General features: G+C 48.1%; 1 protein-coding gene and 1 non-coding gene across 2 annotated transcripts; both read right to left on the bottom strand.

The window, feature by feature from the left end:
* Window positions 1-703: 703 nt before the first annotated feature.
* Window positions 704-2,126, bottom strand: LOC142578093 (uncharacterized). The gene has a single exon (XM_075687511.1). It carries the CDS (start codon window positions 2,109-2,111, stop codon window positions 900-902), a length of 1,212 nt encoding a protein of 403 aa, XP_075543626.1. The 5' UTR covers window positions 2,112-2,126; the 3' UTR covers window positions 704-899.
* A 432-nt stretch (window positions 2,127-2,558) lies between these two features.
* TRNAD-GUC (transfer RNA aspartic acid (anticodon GUC)) lies at window positions 2,559-2,630 on the bottom strand. Its single transcript has one exon. It is a non-coding gene; the product is annotated as a tRNA-Asp (tRNA).
* Between the last annotated feature and the right edge of the window lie 25,282 nt (window positions 2,631-27,912).

Genomic DNA, 27,912 nt, shown 5'->3' with positions numbered 1-27,912 from the left:
GCTATCATTTTAACTTCCTGTTTGAATAATTCCCACACAGCAAATAGTGGCAAGTGCTTGCGGCATGATGCATGAGCTATAAGCTCAGTAACACGATTTAAGAAACACTCACGCGAAAGTAATTGGTTATTAAACTTCCACAGCTCCCAGCACATACGCCGACTTTGATACCGACGGCTGCCAAACGATGCTGAGACTAGGCAATGGTCACTAAAGAATATAGGGTGCACAGTGTAACCATATATAAGAGGTAGTGCGCTAAGTGAAACGTAAATTCGATCAAGCCTTGCATGCGAGGTGCCCTGGAAGTGCGTATATCGACATCCTGCCTTTTCATTTTCCCCAATGTCCACAAGCTTATAACCACATATCAGGCGTTGCAATGCATCACTACTTGGATCATGGCTCAGCTTCAGTGACGTACGATCTTGCGCGTTACATACACAATTAAAGTCTCCAAAGAGGACCAATGCGCGATCAGTACAGAAATGATGTTCTAGAGATAAGAAGAAGCACTCGCGTTCACGTAACTTGTTCGGAGCATAAACACACACAAATCTAAAGCTCATACCACTGATATCCATATCGCAACAGATTAGGCGCCCTTCCCTATCTGTAAACAAATGTAGCAAATCACATGGTAAATGTTTTCTAACAAATAACATACAGCCTGCGGAAACGCCGACTGCATGGCTGACACAAACATTATAGTCAGATAGAAATGGAGATACAGCTGCTTCTGTGTTTTCATCGGATTCAATCTTTGTTTCTTGGATAGCAGCAATGTCTAATTTTCTATTGCGTAACAAATGAAGAAGCTGTACTTGCCGTCGCTTACTTCGTAAGCCACGGACATTTAAAGTGCCAAAATGGAAGGGAAGAGCGCCCGCCATGATTACCTATGTAGGTGCAGCGTCTAAACACTGCTCCAGAGGTGCACCACTCCCTTCTTGATGAGGTGATGCACAATGGGCCTTATGGTGCACGTTAACACAAGGGACATCTGCAGGAGTAGGCGTTCCCCGGAGCGGTTTTGTCAACTTTGACACCTTGGGAACGCGAGCCTCTTTTCCCGAGGGCGATGAATTGTCAGATGGCGCTGGACGCTTCTTAGCGGCCTCGCACATCGATCCAGATTCCACTGACGGTGGGCGATCTTGAACTGGTGGCGATTCTGCCCATGACACAGATGGTTCGTCGTCAGGCGCCTTCGTCTCATCCTCGCTCGCAGGCTTCTGGCTGAGGCTAATGTCAGCCGATGACGGCTTAATCTGTTCTTGTCGATGAGTCTCAGGGAGTGTTTCTCCAGTTGCATCCACAACTTCGGTCACGTCCATGAGATGATCGGGGATGGTATCATCCTCAGCTGGTCTATTTCCACGAAGCTTGTCAGCGTAGGTTCCGACGCATGCATCTTCAGGGTGACCGTAGCGGTGACAGTTACTGCAGCGTGGTGTTCGACATTGTCGCCGGATATGCCCAACTCTGTTGCACCGGAGGCAAAGTGGTGGTCGGCCAGGTACCAAGATAAGGCACTGGTGGCCATATATGCTCAACAGATGTGGCAGATTACTGGCAGAAACGCCATCTTTCAATGTGAACGCCACGTCTCGGTTAGTCATTTGCCAGCCCTCCATGCCGTCACACCGCCACATTTCTCTCGTGATGGACTGCACTGTGCCATATGGCTCTAGCGCTTCAACAATCCGTCTCTGTTCGAGGTGTGGGGGAAGCCAAAGAAGCTTCATCTTGATATTCTTGCATTCAGGGTCAATGACAAGGCACTTGAGGCCCTTCACCAACAACTCGCCTTTGTCGACAAGTTTCTGTTTCGCGATGCTATTAACGCATGTCACCAACCACAAATGGCTCATCTGGTATTGTCCAGCGCCGAGTATGTCAGTTGCATTTAGCACTGACAGGAGAGCATCGCGAAAGTCCGGGGCTCGATACGGCCGCCCTGCCAGGTCAGCATGCAGGAAAACTGAATTGAGGACGGTGTTGCCAGTCGGTAGACGAGGAAGAACGACTTTATAATTACCGGAATCGGTAGATGACGGTGGGTGTGATCCTCGGCCAAGGGCCGATGCGCTGTTTCCAGCGGAGCTCATCGCAAACGTGGCCGTTCGAACAAGCCTCTTCTAACGAGGAGACATGGGAGGCGTCAGTTAAAGCACTATATACACGATGGCAATAAAAGCGCAAAAGTTTTCGCACAATCTTTCTCACAAGCACGCGAAAGATACAGACAGATACTGCAAATAAGTGTCGCGGGCGCAGCTACATGTGCCTAAAAAAAAAAAGAAGTAAAAAAGATCACTCCCCGTCGGGGAATCGAACCCCGGTCTCCCGCGTGACAGGCGGGGATACTGGCCACTATACTATCGAGGAGACATGGGATGAGTCAGTTAAAGCACTATATACACGATGGCAATAAAAGCGCAAAAGTTGTCGCGCAATCTTTCTCGCAAGCGCGCGAAAGATAGAGACAGATGCTGCAGATAAGTGTCGCGGGCGTAGCTACATGTGCCTAAAAAAAAAGAAGTAAAAAAGAAACACTCCCCGTCGGGGAATCGAACCCCGGTCTCCCGCGTGACAGGCGGGGATACTGGCCACTATACCAACGAGGATTTTTTTTTTCCTTTATTGCCGGTTATTGGCCCGGATAAAAAATACACATTCACAAATAATCAAAAGGCACACTCACAATATGTTAAAAACGACCGCAGAACTTGTCCGGCCGCGCTTGTGCTAAAACTCCCTTATCGCCAATAATAATTCCACACGTGGCAACCACTCTGGGATGCACTCCAGCAACTTTTGTTCCTCTACAAAGTTCCGTATGCTTTCTTTAAAATACTGGCGAGCCGCTCTTGCATCGAGATCGGTGTGCCTTACCGCCATTCTACATTTCCAAATACTATGCAGGGCCATAAGCATGATCATATCAAATGGGGTACCATCATCACTTTCTATTGGCAAGTAGCGAATCCCGTACGCATCTGGGGGGAAATCTTTTTTGATTGTGCGCTGGAGCACATCCCAGAGGAAAACAGCATCCCAACAATACAGAAAAACATGTTCAATTCTCTCCTCCCGACTGCAAATTGTACAAGGAGTGCCCCAAGGAACAAAGAACCCTGTTTCAGCCAGCCACGGTTTGACAGTCAGCGTTCCAGTGTGCAATTTAAAAAAGAACGTCTTAGCGCCTGACGGTGCTAGCATCGCCTTAACCCGCTTTAGAACATTGTGCCCATGGCCTGCTCTGTAGAGAGACCGATATAAAGGCACAGGAAGAACAACATCACACAGGTCCGTGTACAGTCTCTTCCGGTTGACTTCACTCAAATATTGAAGAGAAAAACGCGCTGACAGAAGCCTGCATGAAACCACAACTTCACGTAGAAAACCATAAACACTCCCTGGCAAACTGCCCACTGAGACAACCATATCGGGCAAGTGTTTGCCCAGGCGAAGTTGGCAAACAGTGTATAAGAACGGGTTTTTTGCGTCCCTGAAGAAAAAAAAGCGATTGACTACCTATCTCAAAAACAAATGTGACAATCCAAGTCCTCCATTTCGAACTCGAAGAAACAAATTGGTGCGACTTGATCTCTCCCAAGACGATGCCCACACGAACACTGCGAATACCCGGTGAATTTTTTGGATGTTTACCCTTGAGCAATGCAATACTTGGAGGATGTACCAAAGTTTGCTCACTAAAAATATGTTGCAAGTTGTGGCTCTAGAAAACATAGACCAATTCCAGCCATTCCATTTGTTTACTGTGTCCCGCAGCTTATCCACTTCACTCCTCCAGTACGACTCACTGTCTTTGTAGCACTGAAGGCGAACACCCAACTATTTCACCGGAGTCGTAACGAAACTCATGTTGGCAAAAGTGTCTGGGGTCGCCCGCCAATCCCCGTGCCAGAATCCCAGGCACTTACCCCAGTTTACCGCGCTGCCGCTCACAGCACAAAAACTTTCAACACATTTGACAGCCTGTGTTATACTGTCCAAATCAGTGCAAAACACAGCAATACCGTCTGCATAAGCCAACAGGCGGACTTCAACCTCGTGCAGTTTAAACCCGCGGACACAGTCATTTTCCATGACACGCAAACAAAACGACTCGATATACAAGCAAAACAGCAGCGGCGAGAGAGGGCAGCCCTGACGCTTAACTTCGATTCGTGCTCCCAACATCTTGTTGACAATAAGCCGCGTCGAGCAGTCCCGGTACGCCATGGCAACCCCCTCTCTAATTATTCTACCCAAATTCACATAATCTAGAATGCACAAAAGAATGTCATGAGGCACCCGGTCGAACGCTTTCTCGAGATCAATTTGGAGCATTGCCACTCGTGCACCCATTACATCGCAACATTCGAGGACACTGCGTGCTACGTATATATTTGAGAAGATAGTGCGGCCTTTAATGCCACACGTTTGATGCGGCCCCACAAGCTTCGCAATGACAGTCTGCAATCTCTTTGCTAAGATTTTCATCATTATCTTATAGTCTCCGTTAGTGAGACAAATTGGGCGGTAAGAAGTTACTCTTCTCAATGCAACGGGATCTTCTGACTTGGGTATAAGAATAGTGCGGGAAGATGAGAAGGACGGGGGTAATACTTTGAGCTGGAATGCTTCGTTGTATACATCCGCTAAGGCTGGTGAGATCGCACCTTTGAAATATTTATAAAAAGCTGAGGTTAGACCATCAGGGCCAGGGGACTTCGCCGGATGCATACTTTCAATAGCACCTTTCACTTCGTCTTCCGAAATTGGTTCCTCCAATATTTCTTTCGTACTTTCATCGAGCCTTGGCATCAACGACGAAAAGTCCTTTTTAAAACGACCAGCGTCGACTGCGCAGTCGGTGAACAAACCACTGTAGTGCTCGATGAAAGCACGCTCGATATCTTCTGCTGCGTCGCTGACTTTTCCGCGATGCTCGATTTCCGCTATCTGATTGCGGCGCGCATGCCACTTTTCTGAGCCTAACGCTCTTTTCGACGGTGTTTCTCCCATTATCAGCCTTTCAGCCCTTGCCCGCACCAAAGCACCGCGGTATCTTTCGATATAGAACTGTTCTATTTTATGTTTCAGTGCGCGAATATCGTCCATGAACATGCCAGGCATCCTGCATTCCTCACTGATCAATTTTTCTAGATTCCGGCGCATCTGTTTTTCTTCTGCTCCTTTTTCTCTGCATGTAGCGCTCGCACGCTCTAAAGCCTTGATTTTAACCGCCTGCTTGAAGTTATCCCATTTTTTCCCAGATGTCGTGTTACCAACAGCGTTAATTTCTTCAACTTGCTTCATTACGTCTGCTGTAAACGTTTCGTCGCTTACTAATTTCGAATTCAATTTCCATAGTTGCCACTCAAGCCCTTTTTCTTTTCTTTCGTGCTTGCTACTAAAAAGCTGACCAAACAGTGATCACTGAATGAAAGTGCGCTCACATGGTACTCCTTACAAAGGGGTATCAAATCAAGGCTCACATACACTCTGTCAAGATGGGTGTGGCTGGCTGCCTGAAAGAGGGTGTACTGCGTAGTCCTCCCACCACCGAGACATTCAGCCACGTCTTCCAAACCATCGTCCCTTATCATATCGCTAAGGGCCATGGTGCTTGCATCCTTGTACGGTCGAGCGCTAGTTTTATCACGGGCTGAAAGAGCACAGTTAAAATCACCGGCAATAATGAGGAGCCTATTACACTGGGTATACTGTTTTAGCTGATCGAAAAATCTGCGTCTTTCCTCAGCGACATTCGGCGCGTACAAACAAATAACGCGCCATTCCAATGAGGATAATAAAAAATCGCAGACAATAAGCCGACCTGACGGGCGTGACGTCACTGCTTCTATTTTTGCTCCAAGGCTATGTCGGATGAACAAAGCGCACCCGGAAGAAGTTCCCACAGCATGGCTCACTATACCACAGTATCGCGCTAAGAATTGACGCACCATGCCCCCGGTTTCGTCGTCGCCCTCGACTTTCGTCTCCTGCACTGCTAGAATGTCCAGGTCATGTTCGCTAACTAGTCGGTACAGTTGACTTTGCTTCCTCCTTGAGGCAAGCCCACGTACGTTTAATGTGGCCAGACGAAAAGACCTATCCATAGACATCATTGCGAGGTGGTGAAAACCCGGGGGCATGACGCTCACCTCACTACTGCGCTTTCTTCCTGGGTGCCTTGTCATGGTGCAGACCTCAGGGCGGCAAAGGCGGCGTTTCCGCCGTCTTGCGTCCCGTCGAAATGTTCGGCCGCAGCCGAAGGGGAAGGTGCCGCACGGGAGTCGTTTTCGCAGGCGGCTCGTCCGTTGCGAGGGCGCTGGGCCCCTTCTCTTTTTCGCCTGCTTCGTGGGGCCGCTTTGCGGTCGCACTGGTACTGTTGCTATCGATGCCTGTCATCGGTACTTACTCGGGAGTAGCCTCTACAGCTCCGCCGGAAAAAGTGTGGCCGGTACTAGTTGAAGCAGCCTTCTTGCTCCGGTCTTCCACGACTTCATGCAGAAGCCCGGCTTCGGGCTTACCTGGTGCTTCAAGGAGGGCGTCCTGTGGAGTGTTCGGCGTACCATCTTGAGTAGTGGGGTTTTGGCCCACTCCAGCTGTTTCCTCGGAGTCTGCCTCATCCATGAGGTGGTCCAATGCGTCGTTTGCCTGGACTGGTACGGTCACGCTGGCGTACGTCTTTGGGCAGTCCGCGTCCTCATGGCCGAAGCGGCGACAACGACTGCAGCGCGGCACTTTGCAGTCCCGACGTATGTGCCCGGTGCTCTTGCAGCGCAGACAGAGCGGAGCGCGGCCTGGAACAACGACGAGAGTCAGCTCTCCGGCTATCTTGAGCTGGTGCGGAATGTCGTCGACTTTGACGTCGCCATGCAATTCCAGTCCAACTGAGCGAGTCGTCGAGCCCTTTTCAGTGACGCCTTGCACCCGCCACTTCTCCCGCGTCACCTCCAACACTTTCCCGTGGGGTGTCAGGGCCACACGAATGTCTTCCTCGGTCACGCCGTGCAGCAACCAGTGTAGCTTTAAGCGAACCTCCCGGTTATTAGGATCGATGAGCAAACATAGGCGATCCTTTAGCTTCACGTTGACAGCGGTGAGCAATTTCTGAGCGGCGTCAGCACTCGTCATTGTTACAGCCCACACGTGGTTCAAGTGATACGCCCCCAACGTCAAAACGTCGGTGAGCACACTTAGATTGGCCAATGTGTCCCGGTAGTCTTCGACACGGTAGGGCCGAGCTCTTGGGTCGCCGTGCATGAAAACGGTGTTCGCGACGATGCGTCCGGATGGCAGATTGGGCAGAATAACCTGATAATCTTCGGCAGTAGAAGCAAACAACCTGTTACCGCGGCCCGCATGGGCCGCCGAAACCTCTCCGTGGGAGCAAGCCATCCCGCGACCGTTACGCTTGAAAGCCGGAAGTGGAATGATACTAACGAGGACGCATGGGAAGCGTTCGCTAATGCACTCTATACACGTTGGGATTGAAAGCGTAAAAGTGTTTCGCAACAGCCTTACTCCCAATCCCGCGAAAGACACAGACCGATACTTAGGATAAGTGTCGTTGGCGCAGCTACGTGCGCCTAAAATAGAAAAGTAGTAGAAAAAAAAACCACTCCCCGTCGGGGAATCGAACCCCGGTCTCCCACGTGACAGGAAGGGATACTGGCCACTATACTAACGAGGGTTGTTTTTTCTTTATTACCGGCTTGGCAAGTACATACAAATATTGTCAAATAAAAACGAGTGTTAAAACGTCTAGTCGTTAGTAAGCCTGACGTGTCGTGTTAAACTTGCTTCATCGAAGCCAAACTGTCCAACACCGAAAGCCAAATGGGTGGATCACTTAGCAGTTTAAACACTTCGCTTGTATAATTAACATTCTCAATAAAATAATACATTGCTGACCTCGCATGAACATCAGCATTTCGTACAGCCATACGAGTTCGCCACGCGCTTTGCATGTACAATAGCATCAACATGTCTACCGGCACACCGTCATGTTCAGCAAATGGCAAAAACCTTATTCCGAACGCATTGATAGGAAGCTCCTTTTTTAATGTTCTTTGCAGGATGTCCCAAAGAAAGCGGGCATCGTGGCAGTCAAGAAAGATATGTTCGACAGTTCATTCCTTGTTACATATACGACAGTTGTCTGACCATGGGACAAACAAGCCCTTACTTCTTAGCCATGGCTTAACAGGCTGTGTGCCGGTATGCAGTTTGAAAAAGAATGATATTGCGTTAGCTCGTACAGGCATATTATTGACTCGTTTGAAAACATCTCGTTCAGGCCCTAAGTAATACATAGAACGATACACTGGTGTAGGTACAAACACTTCGACAAGATCCTTATACAATTGTTTTCGTGACACTGCAACCAAGTAGTCTTTCGAAAAACGAGCGTTTAGAAGACGTATCGCCATGGAAACTTCACGCAGATATCCATTTAGTGCCATCGGTTTGATTGCGTGCGACGATATACAAAATCGGGCAAAGCGTCGCGCAATTTCACTTGGATTACCGTTCGCAGAAACCCATCGCTTTGGTCGCGGAAGAAAACAAATCTCGGCACAAGTTGCTTGAAAAACAAATGCGTTAAAGCAAGTCCCCCATTGCGCAATGTGTGAAACAAATTACTTCTGCTCGTGCGTTCCCATACCGAACTCCAAAAAACTCCGCAAACACTCTGTGTATTTTTTGAATCGAAGAGCGACTCATGCATAGCACCTGCAGGACGTAGAACACTTTAGCTACTAAAAAGATATCACATACTTTGGCCCTAGCAAACATCGAAAAGCTGCGGCCTCCCACATTTGTCAGTTTGCCCTTTCATTCTGTCTCTCTCGCTCGTCCAGTATTCGATTGGCTCACGGTAGGCACTGAGCAGAACCCCAAGCTAAGTGCCGGGTAATACACTCTACTGCATTTTGCAAGACTTGTGGTGCATCTGGGCGATTCCCGTGCCAAAACCGTGAACATTTCTACCAACTTTTGGCACTACCGGAAGCATTGCAAAAAGCTTGGGCTTCTCTCACAGCTTCTGCAATGCTCTGTTTATCGCGACAGAACACTGCTATGTCGTTGGCATAAGCTAACACCTTTATTTCTCTACCAAGGAATGTGTACCCGCGAATATTATGGCTATGTAGTAACTTTAAACAGTAAGGTTCTAGATAAAGTGCAAAGAGCAATGCCGAGGTCGGACAGCCTTGCTTTATGCTAGACATTACTGCAATCCGCCTGCTCAGTTTGTTCAGTTATTTGTTAATAATTAAGTTTGTGGTACAACCATCATACATCATTTTCACCCCATCCAAAATGACTGATCCGACATTAACATAATCAAGAAGCATAAACAAGATTTCGTGTGAAACCCTGTCAAAAGCTTTGGCCAAATCTAGTTGTAGCATAGCTACATGATCTCCCATCGCATCGCAACCTTCAAGTATGCTTCGCGCTAGATGTGTATTTGTGAATATGGTCCTGCCTTTTATACCGCATGTCCGATGTGCACCTACTAGAGATTTCACTACACTCTGAAGGCGATGGGCGAGCACCTTCATAAATACTTTATAATCAATATTTTCTAAGCTTATTGGCCGGTAGGCCTCTACGGATTGTAGTTTGATGTAATCTGTTGATTTAGGTATCAGTACTACATGTGTCTGTCGGAAAGAAGGAGGCGTCCATTTTTGTTCGTAACACTTGGTTATGACGCGGTGCAGAGCCTCAGCCATTTAAACCTTGAAAATTTTATATATCGCTGCCCCAAGTCCGTCCGGTCCAGGCGATTTCCTTACACTAAGGTCATCTATAGCCTTTTCAATTTCTGTTACCGAAATCGGCCTCTCAAGGGCATCCTTAAGTTCGCCATCAATTTTCGGCATCACAGGTAAATATTCAGTCTTAAGTGCAGAGATATCGCTTGTCCTCTTGCTTAGCAGCGTGCTATAGTAGTCAACGAAAGCGCGTTCTATCATTTCCCCGTCATTTGTAAGCTGCACTTGATAAACGATTTCGTTTACTTCCTTGGTCATAGCGTACCTCTTCACTTAAAGCTCGCTTGGTGGGCGTTTCACCCAGCCATACACGTTCAGCGCGTGATCTTAAAACCGCGCCACGATATCTCTCTTCATCAATCACTTCAAGTTTCGCTTTAAGTTCTTTGATATCATGTGCAAATATACCCGCCGCGCCGCTTTCCATGATCAACAGGTATTCTAACGTGCATTGCAGTTGCTTTTCTTCTTGCTTTTGTTTCTGCCGCAACACGCATGCTCTCTCTTAAGCAATTGTTTTCGCTTCGGTTTTGAACATCTCCCAAGCTTCTACAACATTTTTTGCATCCTCAAGGAGAACAGCGTCTAATTTCTCTTTTATTCTTTTAAGAAATACTTCATCTTGCAAAAGGTTGTCGTTAAGTTTCCATAGGTGCCAATTAAATTTCTGTTCTTTCATTTTCATACCTATCGGAGCCATTACCAAAGAATGATCACTGAAACTGATACATTCTACACCATATTCAGAAAGTAGCTGAACTAAGTGAACAGGAAGAGAGATGCGGTCTAACCTTGAGTCGCTGTCTCCTTGAAAATGCGTATATTGCACATGACTGTAAGAACCAAGAACACTCCCAACATCCTCAAGATCAACATCGCACAAAATTTCGTGCAGAAGTGCGGCACTTTTGTTTTGGCTAAGTTGCTTTTTCAATCGATCTATCAACCGGCACACACAATTGAAGTCGCCAAACATTAGAACGTGTCTTTGACACCGCAAGAAAGACCTCAGATAAAAAATTGTTCACGTTCTCGAGCATTATTAAGGGCGTATACACAAACCGCCCGCCACAACAATCCAGAAGAAGAAAAATCACAAATAAACAAACGCCCCCCCTCACATGAAGCAACTTGTTGCTCTGTTATCGCAATGCTATTTCTAATAAACAAAAGGCAGCCCCCAGAAGTACTACTCGCGTGGCAAACGCATAGATTGTACTTATTTCTGAAAATTTCCACCAATCTAGCCGTTTTTTCTTTAGATTCAATTTTTGTTTCTTGGACAGCCATCAAATCAATTTCTTTTTCAAGTAACATGCGACTTATCTGACACTGTCTTCGCCTCTGCGAGAACCCTCTGACGTTTAATGTCGCCAAACGAAGCGGACTGGTGAGGTTAATAGTGTCTGCCATTGTTTTAGTTATATTTAGGGTACGCCCCTACACAATTTTGCTTAGGAAACATACGGACTCTGGTATGCAGTGATGCTCGTTGAACATGGCCCTCCCTTTCGAGCAGACGACTGCCAACCCACGTAGTCGCTGGCCCATTCCCGATCAAAAATCGGGTTTTGGAAGTTCTTTCCGGGACACTACCTCCGCCTTAGCGGAGGTGGCCCGTGTGGCAGCCGTCTGTCTGGCGGCACGTTGGATTTGACCTTCAACGTCGACCGTCGGCCTGTCCGGGGTTTCTGTGCCGGTCTTTCGGTACCCGCGCCGTCGGTGTCTCGGCTGCGGTCCTGAACATCGTCGCGCAACCGCTTTCCGGCACCCTTAGCTTCGGAAGTCATGTCCATGCTCTCGGAGATGCTGACTGTCTCCTCAACCGCGGTGGTTGGGGTTGCTTGGATATTTGAAGACGCACTCATCGCCTCAACACCACTTTGCTTCACTTGAACCTTGGCTGGTGGAGGTGCAGAATGCGGCACGTCGTCCTTATCAGTCCCCTCCGAGTTCACATGTTCGGACTTCATTTCCAGAGATGTAGACTGAGCATCCGCCCCTTCAGCTGCTTCCTTAGCGGCCTCCTCGGCATCCTCTTGACCCATAAGGAGCTCCGATGTGTCTTCGCTCCTGCCTGTACCAGCAACGTTGGCGTACGTTCTCACGCACTGGGTCTCGTCGTGGCCGAAGCGACGACACAGCCCACAGCTTGGAACCCGGCATTCTCGTCTAATGTGTCCGGTGCCACGGCACCGGAGGCAGAGGGGTGCTCTGACAATGACGAGAGCCAGGGGTTCCGCGACCCGAAGCTGATGTGGTAGGTCGTCCGCTGTCATTCCGGGCTTGAGTTTAAGGACCACAGACCGTGTCGTGGTTCCTTTGTCGTTGCAGCCTTGTACTTTCCACTTCTCCCTCGTCACTTCGGTCACTCTCCCAAACGGTGCCAATGCAGTTCGTACGTCTTCATCAGGAACACCGCGCAGCAGCCAGAATAGCTTGAGCCTGACACCCTGATTGCACGGGTCAACGACCACGCATCGATGTTCTTTAACAAGAAATGCTTCAGCGTCAAGTATCTTCCTTTGTGGCGCCTCGTTCGAAAAAGTTACGGACCACACATGATTCATCTCATAAGCCCCGAGGGCCACCACTTCCGGCAGCACCATCAGTCTTGAAAGCGCGTCTCTGAAGTGCTCAACACGGTAAGGCCGTGCTTTAACTTCGCCGTGGATAAAAATAGTGTTCAAAACACTAGCACCTGAAGGAAGTTGTGGTAGAACCATCTGGTAGTCCGGCGAAGGCTTTTCCGTTGGCCGGGAACCGCGGCCTAGGGCCGCTGTAACCGCTCCTGGGGAGCAAGACATTCCGCGACAGTTCACTGCGGTGGCTGGAAGTGGAATCCCTCTATACTAACGAGGAGACATGCGAGGTGCCAGCTAAAGCAGTATATACACGATCTGACAAAAAAAATCGCAAAAGCGCTGGCGCATTCTTGCCCACAAGCGGGAAAAAATAGAGACAACTCCTGGGGAGGAGTGTCGAGTGCGCCGTCGCGTGCGCCTACAAAGAATGAAAAAACAAACACTCTTCGTCGGCGAATCGAACCCCGGTCTCCCGCGTGACAGGCGGGGATACAGGCCACTATACTAACGAGGAGACATGCGAAGTGCCAGCTAAAGCAGTATATAGACGATTTGAAAAAAAAAATCGCAAAAACGTTGACGCGATTTTGCGCACAAAAATAGAGACAGCTACTGGGGAGGAGTGTCGAGTGCGCCGTCGCGTGCGCCTACAAAGAATGAAAAAACAAACACTCTTCGCCGGGGACTCGAACCCCGGTCTCCCGCGTGACAGGCGGGGATACTGGCCACTATACTAACGAGGATTTCTTTTTTTTCTTTGTTGCCGACTTCAACATTTTAAATCATGGTTTACAAAGGACAAAACGTTTGAGCCACGCTTTGGCCAACACGGTACTAAAATCTTTTCAACAACGCTAATTCATCAAATACAGAGATCCATTGTGGTGGATCAGGCAGCGCTTTGAAACCATCTCTCACACACACGACACTCTCAATGAAATTTTCCCGAACCGGTCGAGCAACAATGTCTCCGTTTTAGAATTGCAGTCTAGTTTTCCACATTGCGTGGAGGCTCAGGACCATAATAAGGTCATACGGGACATCCTGGGTGTTATCAATCGGTAAGAAGCGTATTCCATATGTGTCTAGGGGTAAGTGTTTTTTCAATGTTCTCTGCAGAACATCCCAGTGAAAGATGGCGTCCCAGCAGTCTAGGAATGCATGTTCTATGGTTTCCGGTTTTTTACATAATAAGCAGTCGGTGGTCCAGGGGATGAATATACCCTTTTCATGAAGCCAGGTCTTAACGGGAAGTGTGTTTGTGTGTAATTTGAAGAAGAAAGATTTAGCTGACGGCCGTACTGGCATTTTTTTCACTCTCTTTAGGACGTCTTGTCCTGGGCCTCCACGGTGTGGAAGACTGTACAAAGGTGCAGGGAACATCGTGTCTACGAGATCTCTGTATAGTTTTTTCTTTGTAACAGTTGACAGGTATTGCTGTGAAAAGCGTACATTCAACATCCTATATGAACATACCACTTCACGCAGGTAACCAGTCACGGCTCCTGGCATGTTGTGAACAGTCGAAACAATGAATCCTGGTATTTGTCTACACAGCCGTACCTGTATCACCGTTCGGAGAAAAGGGTCGTTTTGATCTTGCAAAAACACAAAACGTGACACGACTTGTCGCAGAAACAAATGAGCTAGACCAAGCCCACTTTCCTTGACTAGGAGGAACAAGTTCGTTCGACTCATCCTCTCCCAGGTAGACGCTCAAATGAAAATAGCGAAAAGTCCGCGAAAATTTTTTACGCTTACCCTCGCAGCACACAACACATTCATAACTTACCATATCTTAAACACTAAAAAGAGGTTGCAGACAGTGGCTCTAGAAAACATTGACAATTGCTTTCCTCTCCACCCATCAGCCTTTTCCTTTGCTTTCGAAACTTGATCGAGGCAGTACGATTCAGGTTCACAGTAATTTCCGAGAGGCACACCCAAGTACTGCGTCGGTAACGACGACCACTTCAATCGATAAAGGGCCTCCGGCGTGTCTTTCCAACTACCATGCCAGAAGCCGTAGCTCTTATCCCAGTTTATCTGGGCTCCAGTTGAATCGCAAAACTTTTCAACGACAGTCGTGGCCTCCTTAATGCTCGCTTTGTTTGTGCAGAAAATCGCGATATCGCCGGCATATGCCAAGATTTTTACGTGCGCTGCCTGCAGCCGATAGCCTGCTATGCGTTCGTCACTTTCAATCGCCAAACAGAGTTGTTCTAGATACATAGCAAATAGAAGGGGTGACAGCGGGCATCCTTACCGCAGAGACGAGCGCACGCGAAAGCTATCGGTGAGCTCCCCATTAACAATAATGCGCGTTGAGCATTCTCTGTACGCCATCATGACGCCTTCCGTTATGACGTTGCCAACGTTCGCATGTTCCAGTATGCAGAACAAAGCCTTGTGCGAGGCGAGGTCGAAAGCATTTGCCAAATCGATCTGCATCATCGCGACGTGGTCGCCAATCGCATCGTAACACTCAAGCACACTTCGAGCCACGTGTACATTTGTTGTGATACTGCGGTCCTTGATGCCACAAGTCTGGTGCGGCCCTACCAATGTTTTAATTACACTTTGCAGTCGTTTGGCCAAACCTTTCGTGAATATTTTATAGTCGACATTGGCTAGAGTTATCGGGCGATATGAGCCTGGCAACAAAAGTTTCTTCTCATCATCACTCTTTGGAATTAGGACGATATACGAGGTTGTGAAAGACAAGGGCAATCTTTTTCGCTCTACGCTTCGCTGATAACTTCGTGAAGAACACGGGCCACTGCAGCCTAGAAGGTTTTATAGTAAGTGGCTCCCAAGCCATCAGGCCCTGGTGCTTTACCGACGGACAACTCATCTATTGCGCACTCTATCTCACTCAGGCTAATTGGCAGTTCCAGCCGTGTCCTAACTTCTTCATCGAGCTTTGGTATCAACGAGAGAAATTCATTCTGGTAGCTACATTTAGGATTCCGCGGATGAGCTAAAATTGCTTTAAAGTGATCGGCGATCCCTTCCTTGGTGTCATTTTTGTCGCACGTAACGTGATGGCCTTTAGCTAGCTGGCGGATTTCCTTCCGACGTGCGTACCTTTTCTCGTCCGATAAGGCTCGTTTCATTGGAATTTCTCCCGCCCACAACTTCGCAGACCTTGATCTCACAAGTGCTGCTTTGTATTTTTCCGTATCTATCCTTTCTAGTTCAGTTTTCACTTTCTTTAATTCGTTAACATACACACCAGGTTCGACACTTTCCATGCTGATAAAAAATTGCAGTTGCTGGCGAAGATTTGTTTCTGTTAGTTTCTGCTTGTGTCTAATGACACTGCTTCTTTGAATGGCCAATGTTTTGACTTTCTCTTTCAATTCTTCCCATTGAATGGCAAAGCTTACTGCCTTGGCCGAAGTCAGGTTTTCTAGTTCCTTCACTTCAGCATCGACAAAAACATCGTCATGCAACAACTGCGCATTCATTTTCCAAAGATGCCAGTTAAAGGTTTGTTTGCTTTGTCTTTTCTTGAACGTGGCAGTTACCAAACAGTGATCGCTGTATGCTACAGCTTCCACATCATATTCACAACATAAGGGCACTAATTCGGCTGACACGTATAATCTATCTAATCGAGCGTGGCTATCACGCTGGAAGTGGGTAAATCGCGGGCGAGTACCGCTGGCAAAAACACTACCCACATCTTCCAGGTCATAATCATGCACCACTGCGTTTAGAAATTCGGCACTCTTATCACGAACGTGTGAACATTTTGCTCGGTCTTCAGTATAGCAAACACAGTTAAATTCTCGCAGCAGTATTACGACCTTGGAACGGTTTACGTACGCTTCGAGACGCTCAAAAAAAGATCGACGGTCTGTTTCAATATTCGGCGCATAGATACAAATAGCACGGTAATCCACATCACGAAAACAAAAATCGGCGACTAAGAGACGCCCAGTTTCACACGAAAACACTGATTGCACACAAACGCCAAAATTAATTCGTAAGAATATAGCGCAGCCGCCTGATCCACCAACAGCGTGACAAACGCACACATCAAAGTGAGCCCGAAAATTGGACACCATTATGTCGGTTACCTCTTGGCTTTCAATTTTCGTTTCTTGGATTCCCACTATGTGTAAGTCATTATCCAAGAAGAGACGACTTAGCTGACATTGCCGTCTCCTTGCACTGAGCCCTCTTACATTTAACGTGGCTACACGTAGTGTTCCTTCAATATTAACCGCCATGGCTACACGATATAATGGTGCCCATCAGTTACACAAGGATGAGTGCTCATAAAGGTGCGCCGATAACCATGTCTAATGCCTCTAAAGGAGACGCAGCTCGACCTTCCGGAAAGGGCACTCATGTGCATCTTGGGTTCCCCTTCCTGGCAAGGTTCTAAAGAACTAGCGCTCAGGATGACGGCCATTGCACTCACCAACCCCCTAACCCCACTCGAACTAGACAGCACGTGTCCTCCATGTCCGCCTCGTCCATGAGTAGGGCAAGTTGTCCTCGTTGCCCACAGTTCCGGTCACGCTAGCGTACGCGCGCTCGCGCTGACTGTCTTCATGACCGAAGCGTCGGCAGGCAGCACACCGTGGAATACGGCACTCGCGACGAATGTGGCCCGTGCCGCGGCAGCGTAGGCAGAGAGGAGCCCTGCCCGGCACAACCACGAGAGTCAGTTCTCCGGCGACGCTCACCTGATGCGGAAGGTCGTCGAGCTCTACGCCCGGCTTCAACTTCAGCGTAACGAGCCTTGTTGTTGAGTTCTTATCAGCCACGCCGTGAACACTCCAGCCCTCGCGGACGACGTCGGTGACCTTTCCAAACGGCGCGAAGGCAAGACGCACGTCCTCGTCAGGAACGCTGGGCAGCAGCCAATGCAATTTCAGGCGTAAGTCCTGGTTGGCGGGGTCGATGACGAGACACCGGCCCTTTTTGACCTGCAGTTCTCCAACGCTGACGATATTTTTCACCGCGTCGCTGTCCTTGAAGGTCATGGCCCATACATGGCTCATACGGTAGGCCCCGAGAGCAGCCACTTCCAGCAGGAGCGATAACGGAGCGAGCGCATCGCGAAAATCTTCCACCCTGTATGGGCGGGCCCTGATATCACAGTGTAGAAAAACCGTATTCAAAACAAAACGTCCTGTTGGCAGACTAGGCAAAACAACTTGATACTCGTTGTCCGAGGCAGAAATCCTGTTACCGCGGCCCGTCTGGGCCGCTGAAGCCGCTCCTACGGAGCCCATGATATACACGTCCGTCACGCTCGGTGACCGGAAGTGGATTCCCCACTATACTAACGAGGAGACATGCGAGGTGCCAGCTAAAGCAGTATATACACGATTTGAAAAAAAAATTGCAAGAACGTTGACGAAATCTTGCGCACAAGTGGGAAAAAATAGAGACAGCTCCTGGGGAGGAGTGTCGAGTGCGCCGTCGCGTGCGCCTACAAAGGCTGGGAAAAAGAAACACTCCCCGTCGGGGAATCGAACCCCGGTCTCCCGCGTGACAGGCGGGGATACTGGCCACTATAATAACGAGGAGACATGCGAGGTGTTAGCTAAAGCAGTATATACACGATTTGAAAAAAAAAAATCGAAAAAGCGTTGATGCAATCTTGCGCACAAGTGGGAAAAAATAGAGACAGCTACTGTTGAGGAGTGTCGAGTGCGCCGTCGCGTGCGCCTGCAAAGAAGTAGGAAAAAAGAAACCCTCCCAGTCTGGAATCGAACCCCGGTCTCCCGCGTCACAGGCGGGGATACTGGCCACTATACTAACGAGGAGACATGCGAGGTGCCAGCTAAAGCAGTATATACACAATCTGAAAAAAAAAATCGCAAAAGCGTTGACGCAATCTTGCGCACAAGTGGGAAAAAATAGAGACAGCTACTGTTGAGGAGTGTCGAGTGCGCCGTCGCGTGCGCCTGCAAAGAAGAAGGAAAAAAGAAACACTCCCCGTCGGGTAATCGAACCCCGGTCTCCCGCGTGACAGGCAGGGATACTGGCCACTATACTAACGTGGAGACTTTTTTTTTTCTTTATTGCATAGAATTATCGTTACTGTCAAACCGATGCAGTTACATTACATACGATCCTACAAGAGAAACAAATTCACAGAAAGTATACAGTCCAATGACAGTTCAAAATTCTGGTAAACAAACACAAGCGTCCAGACGCGAAATCCATTCAGAAACGGGATCATATGTAGCCACTACACTCTGGACTTGAGCAGTCTCTTCTCGGAAGATAGACCTTGTCGAGCGAGGCGGCTCGGCATGTCTGTCGATCATTCGACTTCTCCATAATGAATAAAGTCCTAATAACATAAACAAATCATATGGTGTATTACTGGCTGTCTTTTTGAAAGGAAGGAACCGGATACGATAACATGTGAGAGGAAAGTCTTTTTTGATAGTTCTTTGTAAAATGTCCCAAAAAAGAAATGCGTCACGACAAAGTATAAAGCAATGTTCTATTGTCTCGGGTTGATTGCAAAGCCTACAATTTGTATTCCAGGGTACATACAGTCCTTTTTCCTGAAGCCACGTTTTAACTGGCAGCGTGGAGTTCTGCAGCTTAAAGAAAAACGTTTTCGCTGCTGGCGCAATGCACATTCTACGGACACGGCAAAGAACATCTTGACCAAATAGAGACAGATACGGCTTGCGTACAGAGGTTCAGGGAAAAGGTTATCTATAAGTGCTGCATTTAGCGACGTGCGATTAACGGTAAACAAATATTCAAGGTTGAATCTGGCTTTTAAGAATGAAATAGTGTCGACAAGTTCCTTTAAGAAGCCCCATAACGGTAGTTCTTGAGCAAAGTTTGTCGTGACAAAAAGAAAAGGGACGTGTGACGCAAGACGTGCTCGATTAACTGCGAGAAGAAATGGATGACGGACATTTGTAAGGTAAAATAAGCGCATGACCAATTGTCGCACAAACAAATGCACAAGACCCAGGCCTCCCTTTTCAAGCGGGAGGAAAAGGTTGTCCCTTCTCATGGCTTCCCATGATGAATGCCAAATAAAACATGCAAATATTTTATGAAATGCCTGGACATGGACACGTGAGCAGTGCAAGACCTGCAGAACATAAAGAAGCTTAGAAGCGAGAAATGTATTGCATGCCTTAGCTCTCGCAAAAATGGAGAGATCACGTCCTTGCCAGGTTGTCACCTTTCGACGGATAGTGGTTACCGTGGACGCGCAATGAGGTCCACTATTACGGAAGTTATCGAGAAGTACTCCAAGATATCGCAACGGAGACCGATTCCAATGAATATTCGCGAATGCAGAGGGAGTGAGCGCCCACATGACTAGCCAAAAGCCTCTACTTTTATCAAAATTTACAGTAGCTCCTGCAGTCTCACAGAAACGCAGGGTAGCGTTTATTGCCTTGGTAATACTTGGCTTATCGACGCAAAAGAAGGCAATGTCATCTGCATAAGCTAGCACTTTAATGTCCTCATCGGCATACATATATCCTTTAATGCTCGAGTCGCAAAGAACGCTTAAGCAAAGCGGTTCTAAGTATATGGCGAAGAGTAAAGGCGAGAGCGGACAACCTTGACGAACGGATGACTGTACTTGTATTATATCTGAGAGGGTACAGTTCACAGTTAACTTTGTAGTGCAGTGTTTATAACAAAGTGTTATACCATTGTATAATACATCCCCTAACTGAAGATGTCGCAGTAGTTGGAATAAAAATTCGTGTTGAACCTTATCAAACGCTTTGGCGAGGTCAATCTGGAGAAGAGCTACTTGATCCGTACTACCCTCTATGCACTCAAGGACTGAGCGTGCGATATGAACATTTGTCTGTATAGAGCGGCCTCGAATTCCGCATGTTTGATGATCACCTACTAATTTAGTAATGACTGTCTGCAATCTATTTGTCAGTATTTTTGCAAATATTTTGTAATCCACGTTACATAATGATATTGGCCTATATCCGTTTACTCTCTTTATTGTTTCATCATCAGTGCTTTTTGGTATTAAGGTTGTGTGGCCCTGATAGAAAGATGGAGGAAGCTCACCATATTGATAGGCTGCCTCGAAAAGCTGCTGCAGAAAAGGACACAGGAATTCCTGAAATTTTATATAAAATTCAGCACTAAGGCCATCAGAACCAGGCGTCTTGTTCTTCTGCAGCGTTTCCACGGCAAAATTAATTTCTTCTCGAGTTATTGGCCCATCAACGCTGAGTCGATCATCTTCTTCTAAGTGTGGCATAAGCGAAATAAACTGATCAGCGTTTTCTTCGTATCCATTCTGAGGCTTAACTGCAGCGAAAAGATCTTTATAGCGAGCTTCAAATAGGCTTATTATTTGGGACGTGTCTGTGTATATAGACCTACCAGACTCAATTTCTAATATTTGCTTGGAAAGCGCGTATCGCTTCTCATCACCGAGAGCCCTTTTTGTGGGCTGTTCCTCTGTGAAGCAAGTTGTGCGTGAACGAACCATCGCCCCTTTGTACACTTCCGTCTCATATTTCTGTATTTGTGCGCGAACTGTGTTTATTTCATCGCTATACAACCCTGGTTCCTGGCTTTCGAAAGCGTGCAGCTTGTTAAGTAGATCATGAAGGTAATGCTTTTCAGTTTTTTTTCTTTGAGACAGCTCACATGAAAAGGCAATCGCCTCATTTTTTACTCTATTTTTGAACATTTCCCATCGAGCAAACAAAGGAAGCTGTTGACATTGTGATATTTCTAGCCATAATTCTTTCACTTTGTTTACAAAACTTTCCTCTCGCAAAAGTTGTGTATTAAGTTTCGACAGTTCCCAGTTTGGAGCAAACCTGCGGAATTTTCGGGGACCCCATGAAAGAGCTACTAAACAGTGGTCTGTGAAAAATACAGGCTTCACGGCGTAGTTGTGAATGTTAGACCAGAGACTCGTCGAAACATACACACGATCGAGTCGAGCATGGGAGACGCCTTGAAAGTGCGTGAACCGCACCCAAGATGGTGTGTAGGCGCCCACGTCTATTAGATTGTGATCTTCCGTTAACTGATGCAGGAGAGCAGCACTTGCATCATAACGATTAGTTAGGTATGAGTGGTCTCTGGAATGACAAACACAGTTGAAGTCTCCCAACAGTACCAAATCTCTGTGAGTATCTAGGAGCGGAGCAAGTGAAAGGAAGAAAGCCTTCCTGTCACTCACTTTTGAGGGAGCATAAACCCAAATAAATCGCCAATTACGGGAATGAAAAGAGAGGTCACAGCATATAAGGCGGCCTTCCCCATCAACACGCAGCGACAATGAAGAATGATTTAACTGCTTTCTGACTAACAAAAAGCATCTAGCGGAAGCGCCACATGCTTGGCTAATACACACCTCGTAATCAGGTTGAAAAGTTTGCATCGCAAGGTTGACATCACAAGCAGACGATATCTTTGTCTCTTGCACTGCACCAACATCAACTTCATGCTGCCTAAGCACGTGTAGTAACTGCTGCTGACGCCTTATATTCCTCAGCCCACGTACGTTGAGTGTCGCTACACATAAGGGGAGGGTGAAGGCGGTAGCCATTTTGCTCACCTAAAGCTTTTGTATTTCATTGCCCTTGGCCACAGGTAAATCTGTGGTCTTGCTCCCTTTGGACTTCTTTGTGCCACTCTCCTGACTACGCTGATATAACCGGCGGGGCACATTATCACCAGGAGAGGGAGTTTGCTGAGCACTAGGAGACACTTTCTCGGGCGCCTGTAGTGCACATTCTGTTGCTTCGTCGTTGCATGGTGCCGGACGTTTCCTGGCCTTACTGATGTCCATCGCCTCTTCCTCTTCTTCCTTGTCATCAGGGGGCTTTTCTTTAAGGCTTGCTAGGCCAGGTGGGCAAACTGAGTCATCCTCGCCGGAAGCTTCGCTAGTATTACTTGAGCTGGTATGACTGGTTGGCATTGGCTTCAAGGACTCCTGGTCCTCGTCCCTAATGCCACCTGTAGTCTCTCTGGTGGCATCTACTACCTCTGTAGAATCCATGAGGTGGTCCAGTTGTGACTCGTCTGCGCTATATTGCCCAGAACGAAGCTTATTGGCGTAGGTGGACACGCAGGCGTCCGCTGAGTGACCAAATCGATGGCACTGTAAGCATCTCGGTGTTCTGCATTGTCGTCGAACGTGTCCCACGCGCTTGCAACGAAGGCACAGAGGAGGCCTACCGGGGATAAGTACGAGGCCCAGGTGTCCATAAATGGACATAATGTGCGGTATTGAGGTTACGGTGATAGTGTCCTTGAGCACCAAGGAAACCTCCCGGTTTGTTGTCACCTACTGTTCCATGCCAGTGCATCTCCATGCTTCTCTCTCCACCGACTTCACCTGACCATAGGCCTGGAACGCCTCTTCAACGCGTCATGGTTCAAGGTGAGGTGGAAGCCATAGTAATTTAAGCTTGATGTTTTTAGTCTCCGGATCTATCACCATGCACTTCAGCCCTTTGACACGGAGCTCACCACAGGCGACGAGAGTCTGTTTTGCCGCACTACTAGCGCAAGTAACCATCCATACATGGCTCATTTGATACTGTCCGACACCTACAATATCTGAAGTATTCACTACCTCAAGCAGAGCGTCTCGGAAGTCGGGAGCACGGTATGGTCTGCCACTCAAGTCCGCATGAAGGAAAATAGAATTCAAAACATCGTTACCGGTTGGTAGACGCGGGAGGATAACTTTGTAGCTTGCATCTTCGTTCAAAAACGGGGTCGACGATCGTCGGCCTGGGGCCGATGCGCTGTTTCCAGCAGAGAGCATTTTAGAGCACAGCCGTTCCACACGGCTTCTTCTTCGACGAGGAGACATGCGAGGCGCCAGCTAAAGCAGTATATACAAGATTTGAAAAAAAAATCGTAAAAGCGTTGACGCAATCTTGCGCACAAGTGGGAAAAAATAGAGACAGCTGCTGTTGAGGAGTGTCGAGTGCGCCGTCGCGTGCGCCTACAAAGAAGAAGGAAAAAAGAAGCACTCCCCGTCGGGGAATCGAACCTCGGTCTCCCGCGTGACAGGCGGGAACACTGGCCACTATACTATTTTTTTTATTGATGACCGGTTTTCAATATAACATCGCAGATATGAATTTCACACTCATGACACACATGCTAGCTTCTGGCAAGGGAAGAAAGAAAGCAAGAAACAAAAAAGCGCTACAAAGCCGTCCGTCCGCATAGGACTGACGTTGTCAAATTAATATTACTTCATGACTGTCAGAGGTTCGAGCCTCGACAGCCAATCCGGTACACACTCTTGCATTTTGTGCAGTTCGATAAATAATGACATACACTCTCTGAAATATATATGCGCTGGCCGAGCGTCGGCGTCGCAATGGTACCCGGCCATGCGAGCTCGCCATATTCAGTGGAGGGCGTTAAACATAATAAGATCATACGGTACTCCGTCTTCATCTTTAATTGGCCGATACCTGATCCCTTGGGGTTCCACCGGTAACTCCTCCTTCAGCGTTCGCTTTAACACGTCCCATAAGAAAACCGCTGCCCAGCAATGCAAGAAAACGTGATCAATGGTCTCCGGCTTCTGGCAGATCACGCAGTGGGATCCCCACGGCATAAGACAGCCTCGTTCTTCCACAAACGTCTTTACGGAGAGCGTTCCTATGTGGAGCTTAAAGAAGAAGGATTTAACCCCTGGTGGCACCTGCATTCATTTCACCCGTTTAAGGACGTCTTGTCCTGGCCCTCCACTGTATATGGCTCTGTATAAGGGCACTGGGAACACAATGTCGCCCACATCATTATACAGTGTTTTCCTTTTCACTTGAAACAGATAATCATTTGAAAAACGAACTCACAGGAAGCGCACACTGTCGACCACTTCCTTAATGTAACCCCGAAGTTTTCCGGTCATGCTTGCCGTACTAACAACATGTGTCGGCAATGCGTCGCTCAACCTGAGTTGACATACGGTGCGCAGAAAAGGATCGCGCACATCTCGAAAAAACAAAAAGCGGTTGACAAGTTGTCGAACAAAAAGATGTGCCAAGCCAACACCCCCGTCCTTCACTCTTCTAAACAAATTGGTTCGGCTAGCTCTCTCCCATGCTGATCCCCAGATGAAGACCGCGAACACTCTGTGCAGCCTTTGCACATTTGCCCTGGAACAATGCAACACTTGCATAACATAATATAACTTCGCTATAAAAAACATAATACAAATTGTCGCCCTTGAAAAAATAGACTGGTTAGTGCTTGTCCATCTGTACACTTTTTCTTTCGTTTCATTAGTTCGGTTCCTCCAGTACTCATCGCTGCTCTAGTACCTGTCGAGGGGAACACCCAGATACTTCGTCGGAGTTTTCACCCAGTTGACATTGGCGAAGTATTCCGGTGCCGAAGACCACTCCCCGTGCCACAGCCCGAGGGATTTGCCCCAATTGACTCTGCTGCCCGTGACGTCACAGAAATGTTTTTCTACAGCAATTGTTTCAGTCACACTTGGTTCGTCTGTGCAACACACTGCAACGTCATCAGCATACGCTAGCAGCTTCACTTCGGATTCTGCCAATCTAAAACCACGTATATTGTTATTTGCGGTAATGGCCACACACATTGCTTCTATGTATATAGCAAATAACAGAGGACTGAGGGGACAGCCTTGGCGCACTGAACGCATGATGTTAATGGGGGCCCCCAGCGACTTATTAACAATTAACCTTGTAGTGCAGTTCTGGTACGCCAAGGCCACACCCTCAGTGATGATGGTACCGACATTAACATGATCCAATATGGAGAACAAAATAACGTGAGCGACGCAATCGAACGCTTTCTCAAGATCAAGCTGAAGAACTGCAACGCCGCCACCGGTGACGTCACAGCACTCGAGCACACACCGCATCTTATGGATGTTAGAAAAAATTGTTCGCCCTTTGATTCCACAAGTTTGATGGTCTGTGACGATTTCCTTTATGACACTTTGAAGTCTGGTCGCTAAAATCTTCATAAATATCTTGTAATCCACATTTGTTAGTGATATGGGCCTATAGGATGATACGAATCTCAGTTTATCTAATTTATCGTTCTTTGGAATTAGAATGGTGTGCGCTTTCCCAAAAGAAGGTGGCAATGATTTCTGCTCGTACGTTTCATTAAATACTTCTACTAATAAAGGGGCCAGTTCTCTTTTCAATGTCTTATATAAGGCGGCGCTGAGTCCATCTGGTCCCGGTGACTTGCCCAAGTTTAAATCGTCGATTGCCTTTTCGACTTCCCTCTCCGTTATTTTCCCTTCTAATCGCTCCTTAGCTTCATCACTCAAACGCAGCATGCGGTGCAGAAAGTCCGCTTTGAAACCCTCTAAATTCGCTTCCTGAAATGCAAAGAGCGACATAGTATTGGAAGCAGGCGTGTGCTATGCTCTCGTTGTCGTCAACAACAGCTCCATTCATTAAAAGTTGATCGACATGGTTTCGTCTTCCGTGTGCCTTCTCTAAACCGAGCGCCCTTTTAGTGGGCGTCTCCCCTGCCGCCAGTGCATCTGCTCTTGCTCGCACGATGGCACCTTGATAACGTTCTTTGTCGAACTGTTCAAGCTTTTCCTTGACGCTCCGCACATCGTCTTTGTACAGACCAGGCTCTCTGCACTCAAGCGTTATCAGCTGCTGAAGTAGTGTTCGCAAACCCTTTTCTTTATATTCCCTCTCAAATTTGAGGCAGCTTGACCTTTCTAAGGCTTTCATTTTAACTTTTTGTTTAACACATTCCCACTTTACTGCTATTGTATCAGCCGCATCTTCGCGTATTTCATTAACCGCATCCCGCACTGCCTTTACAAAAGATGCATCATTTAATAACAAGTCATTGAGTTTCCATAGATGCCAATTAAATGCATGTTCCCTTTTCCTTATACCTATGTTACATTTTACCAGGCAGTGATCCGAAAATGACACGGGTACAACGCCATAACCGTGGAATCTTGGAATCGTGTCCAACGAAATGTACATGCGATCCAGTCGCGCATGACTGCTGCCTTGAAAACGCGTAAATGTCACTTGACGCTCCCCTTCCAGACATTGAAAAACATCATCAAGTTCATTTTCATTAATTATTTTGACAAAACGTCACTACTTCTATCACGCACGCCGGCATTGTTGGCTCGGTCTCTAGCACTCAACACACAATTGAAGTCCCCTAATAACACAACGCGCTTATTACAGCAAACATATTGTGAGAGGTTCGAAAAAAAGAGGACACGCTCGTCTACAGAATTCGGCGCATAAACGCATATGACGCGAAACTCAAAGTCAGAGATCGTAAAGTCACATAAAACAATCCTTCCATCCAGACAGGACCACACACTTTGAATATGTAAACCCGGCAGCTTCTTCACAAAAAGAATGCACCCCCCGGAGGTGCCTACCGCATGACTGACCACCACAAAGTACCTAGTCGTGAATTGTCGCACCATGCTCCCGGTCTCCTCCTCTCCGTCAACCTTGGTTTCCTGGACGGCTAGTACGTCTATGTCATGGTCCGTTACCAACCGTAGGACCTGACATTGCCTACGACTAGCCGCCAACCCTCGCACATTTAGTGTGGCAATACTAAGTGACGGTATTTCATCCATCTTCATCTAGCGAGAAAAGTAGGCCCGGAGCATGGTGCTTACCCTTCACGACCAGCCCTTGGCTAGCCGCCTCCGGGGCCATCCGGCTTCCCGGCATTGTTTGTCGTCGACACTTTGATCACAGGCTTTCTTTCAGGCGGCACATTCGGCTTTGGTTTGAAGCCCACCCGCCTCCCCTGGGGCGTCTTTGTCGGTGGTCCCTCGGTGGTGCTGGTCGCACCCTCGCCTTGGTGCTTGGTCTGGTCGTGGGGGCGTTTGACCGGGCCGCCAAGAGTCTCAGTCCGGTCGCCGTCTTTCACAGCCTCGTCCTGCTGCATTGCAGTCATACCGTTGTCGGGCGGGTCTTCACTAATGGTTCCCGTCGCGGGGCCCACAGCAGTCGCGCCCTGCGCCTTCCCACTCCGCTTCTCAGTACCTTGAGCAACCGTGCCTTCTGCGCCGACGGTCGACGTCTCGCCGACTGCCGCTGTCGGTACCAGGTCTCCGATGCCTGTAGCGGCGTCCTCCGTCTCGACCACGTCCATGACGTGCTCTGCGGCCACGTCGTTCACTGCTGGGCTTGTCACGGCGGCGTAGGATTTGACGCAGTCGGCGTCAACATGACCGAACCGTCTGCAGCGAGAACAGCGCGGAACTTTACACTCCCGGCGGACGTGCCCCGTGCCTTGGCAACGCAGGCACTGCATGGGTCGACCAGGGACGACCACCAATGCCAGCTCTCCGCCGACGCGGACCTGATGAGGAAGGTCTTCCATTTTCACGCCGCTTTTCAGCTTTAGAAGCACAGTCCTGGTTGTCGACGTCTTGTCGCCCAGGCCATGGACGCGCCACCTTTCTCGGCTTACCTCCTCCACCTTGCCGAAAGCCATGAACGCCGTCCGTATGTCCTCGTCTGCAACGCCATAGAGCAGCCAGTGAA

This window comes from Dermacentor variabilis, chromosome 4 (genome assembly GCF_050947875.1).
Source record: "Dermacentor variabilis isolate Ectoservices chromosome 4, ASM5094787v1, whole genome shotgun sequence".
Taxonomy (NCBI): Eukaryota; Metazoa; Arthropoda; class Arachnida; order Ixodida; family Ixodidae; genus Dermacentor; species Dermacentor variabilis.
This window is presented reverse-complemented; position numbering and strand designations above follow the sequence as displayed.

Coding starts and splice junctions, on each gene's coding strand:
- LOC142578093 (XM_075687511.1), bottom strand. CDS start 2,111: ATGAGCTCCGCTGGAAACAGCGCATCGGCCCTTGGCCGAGGATCACAC.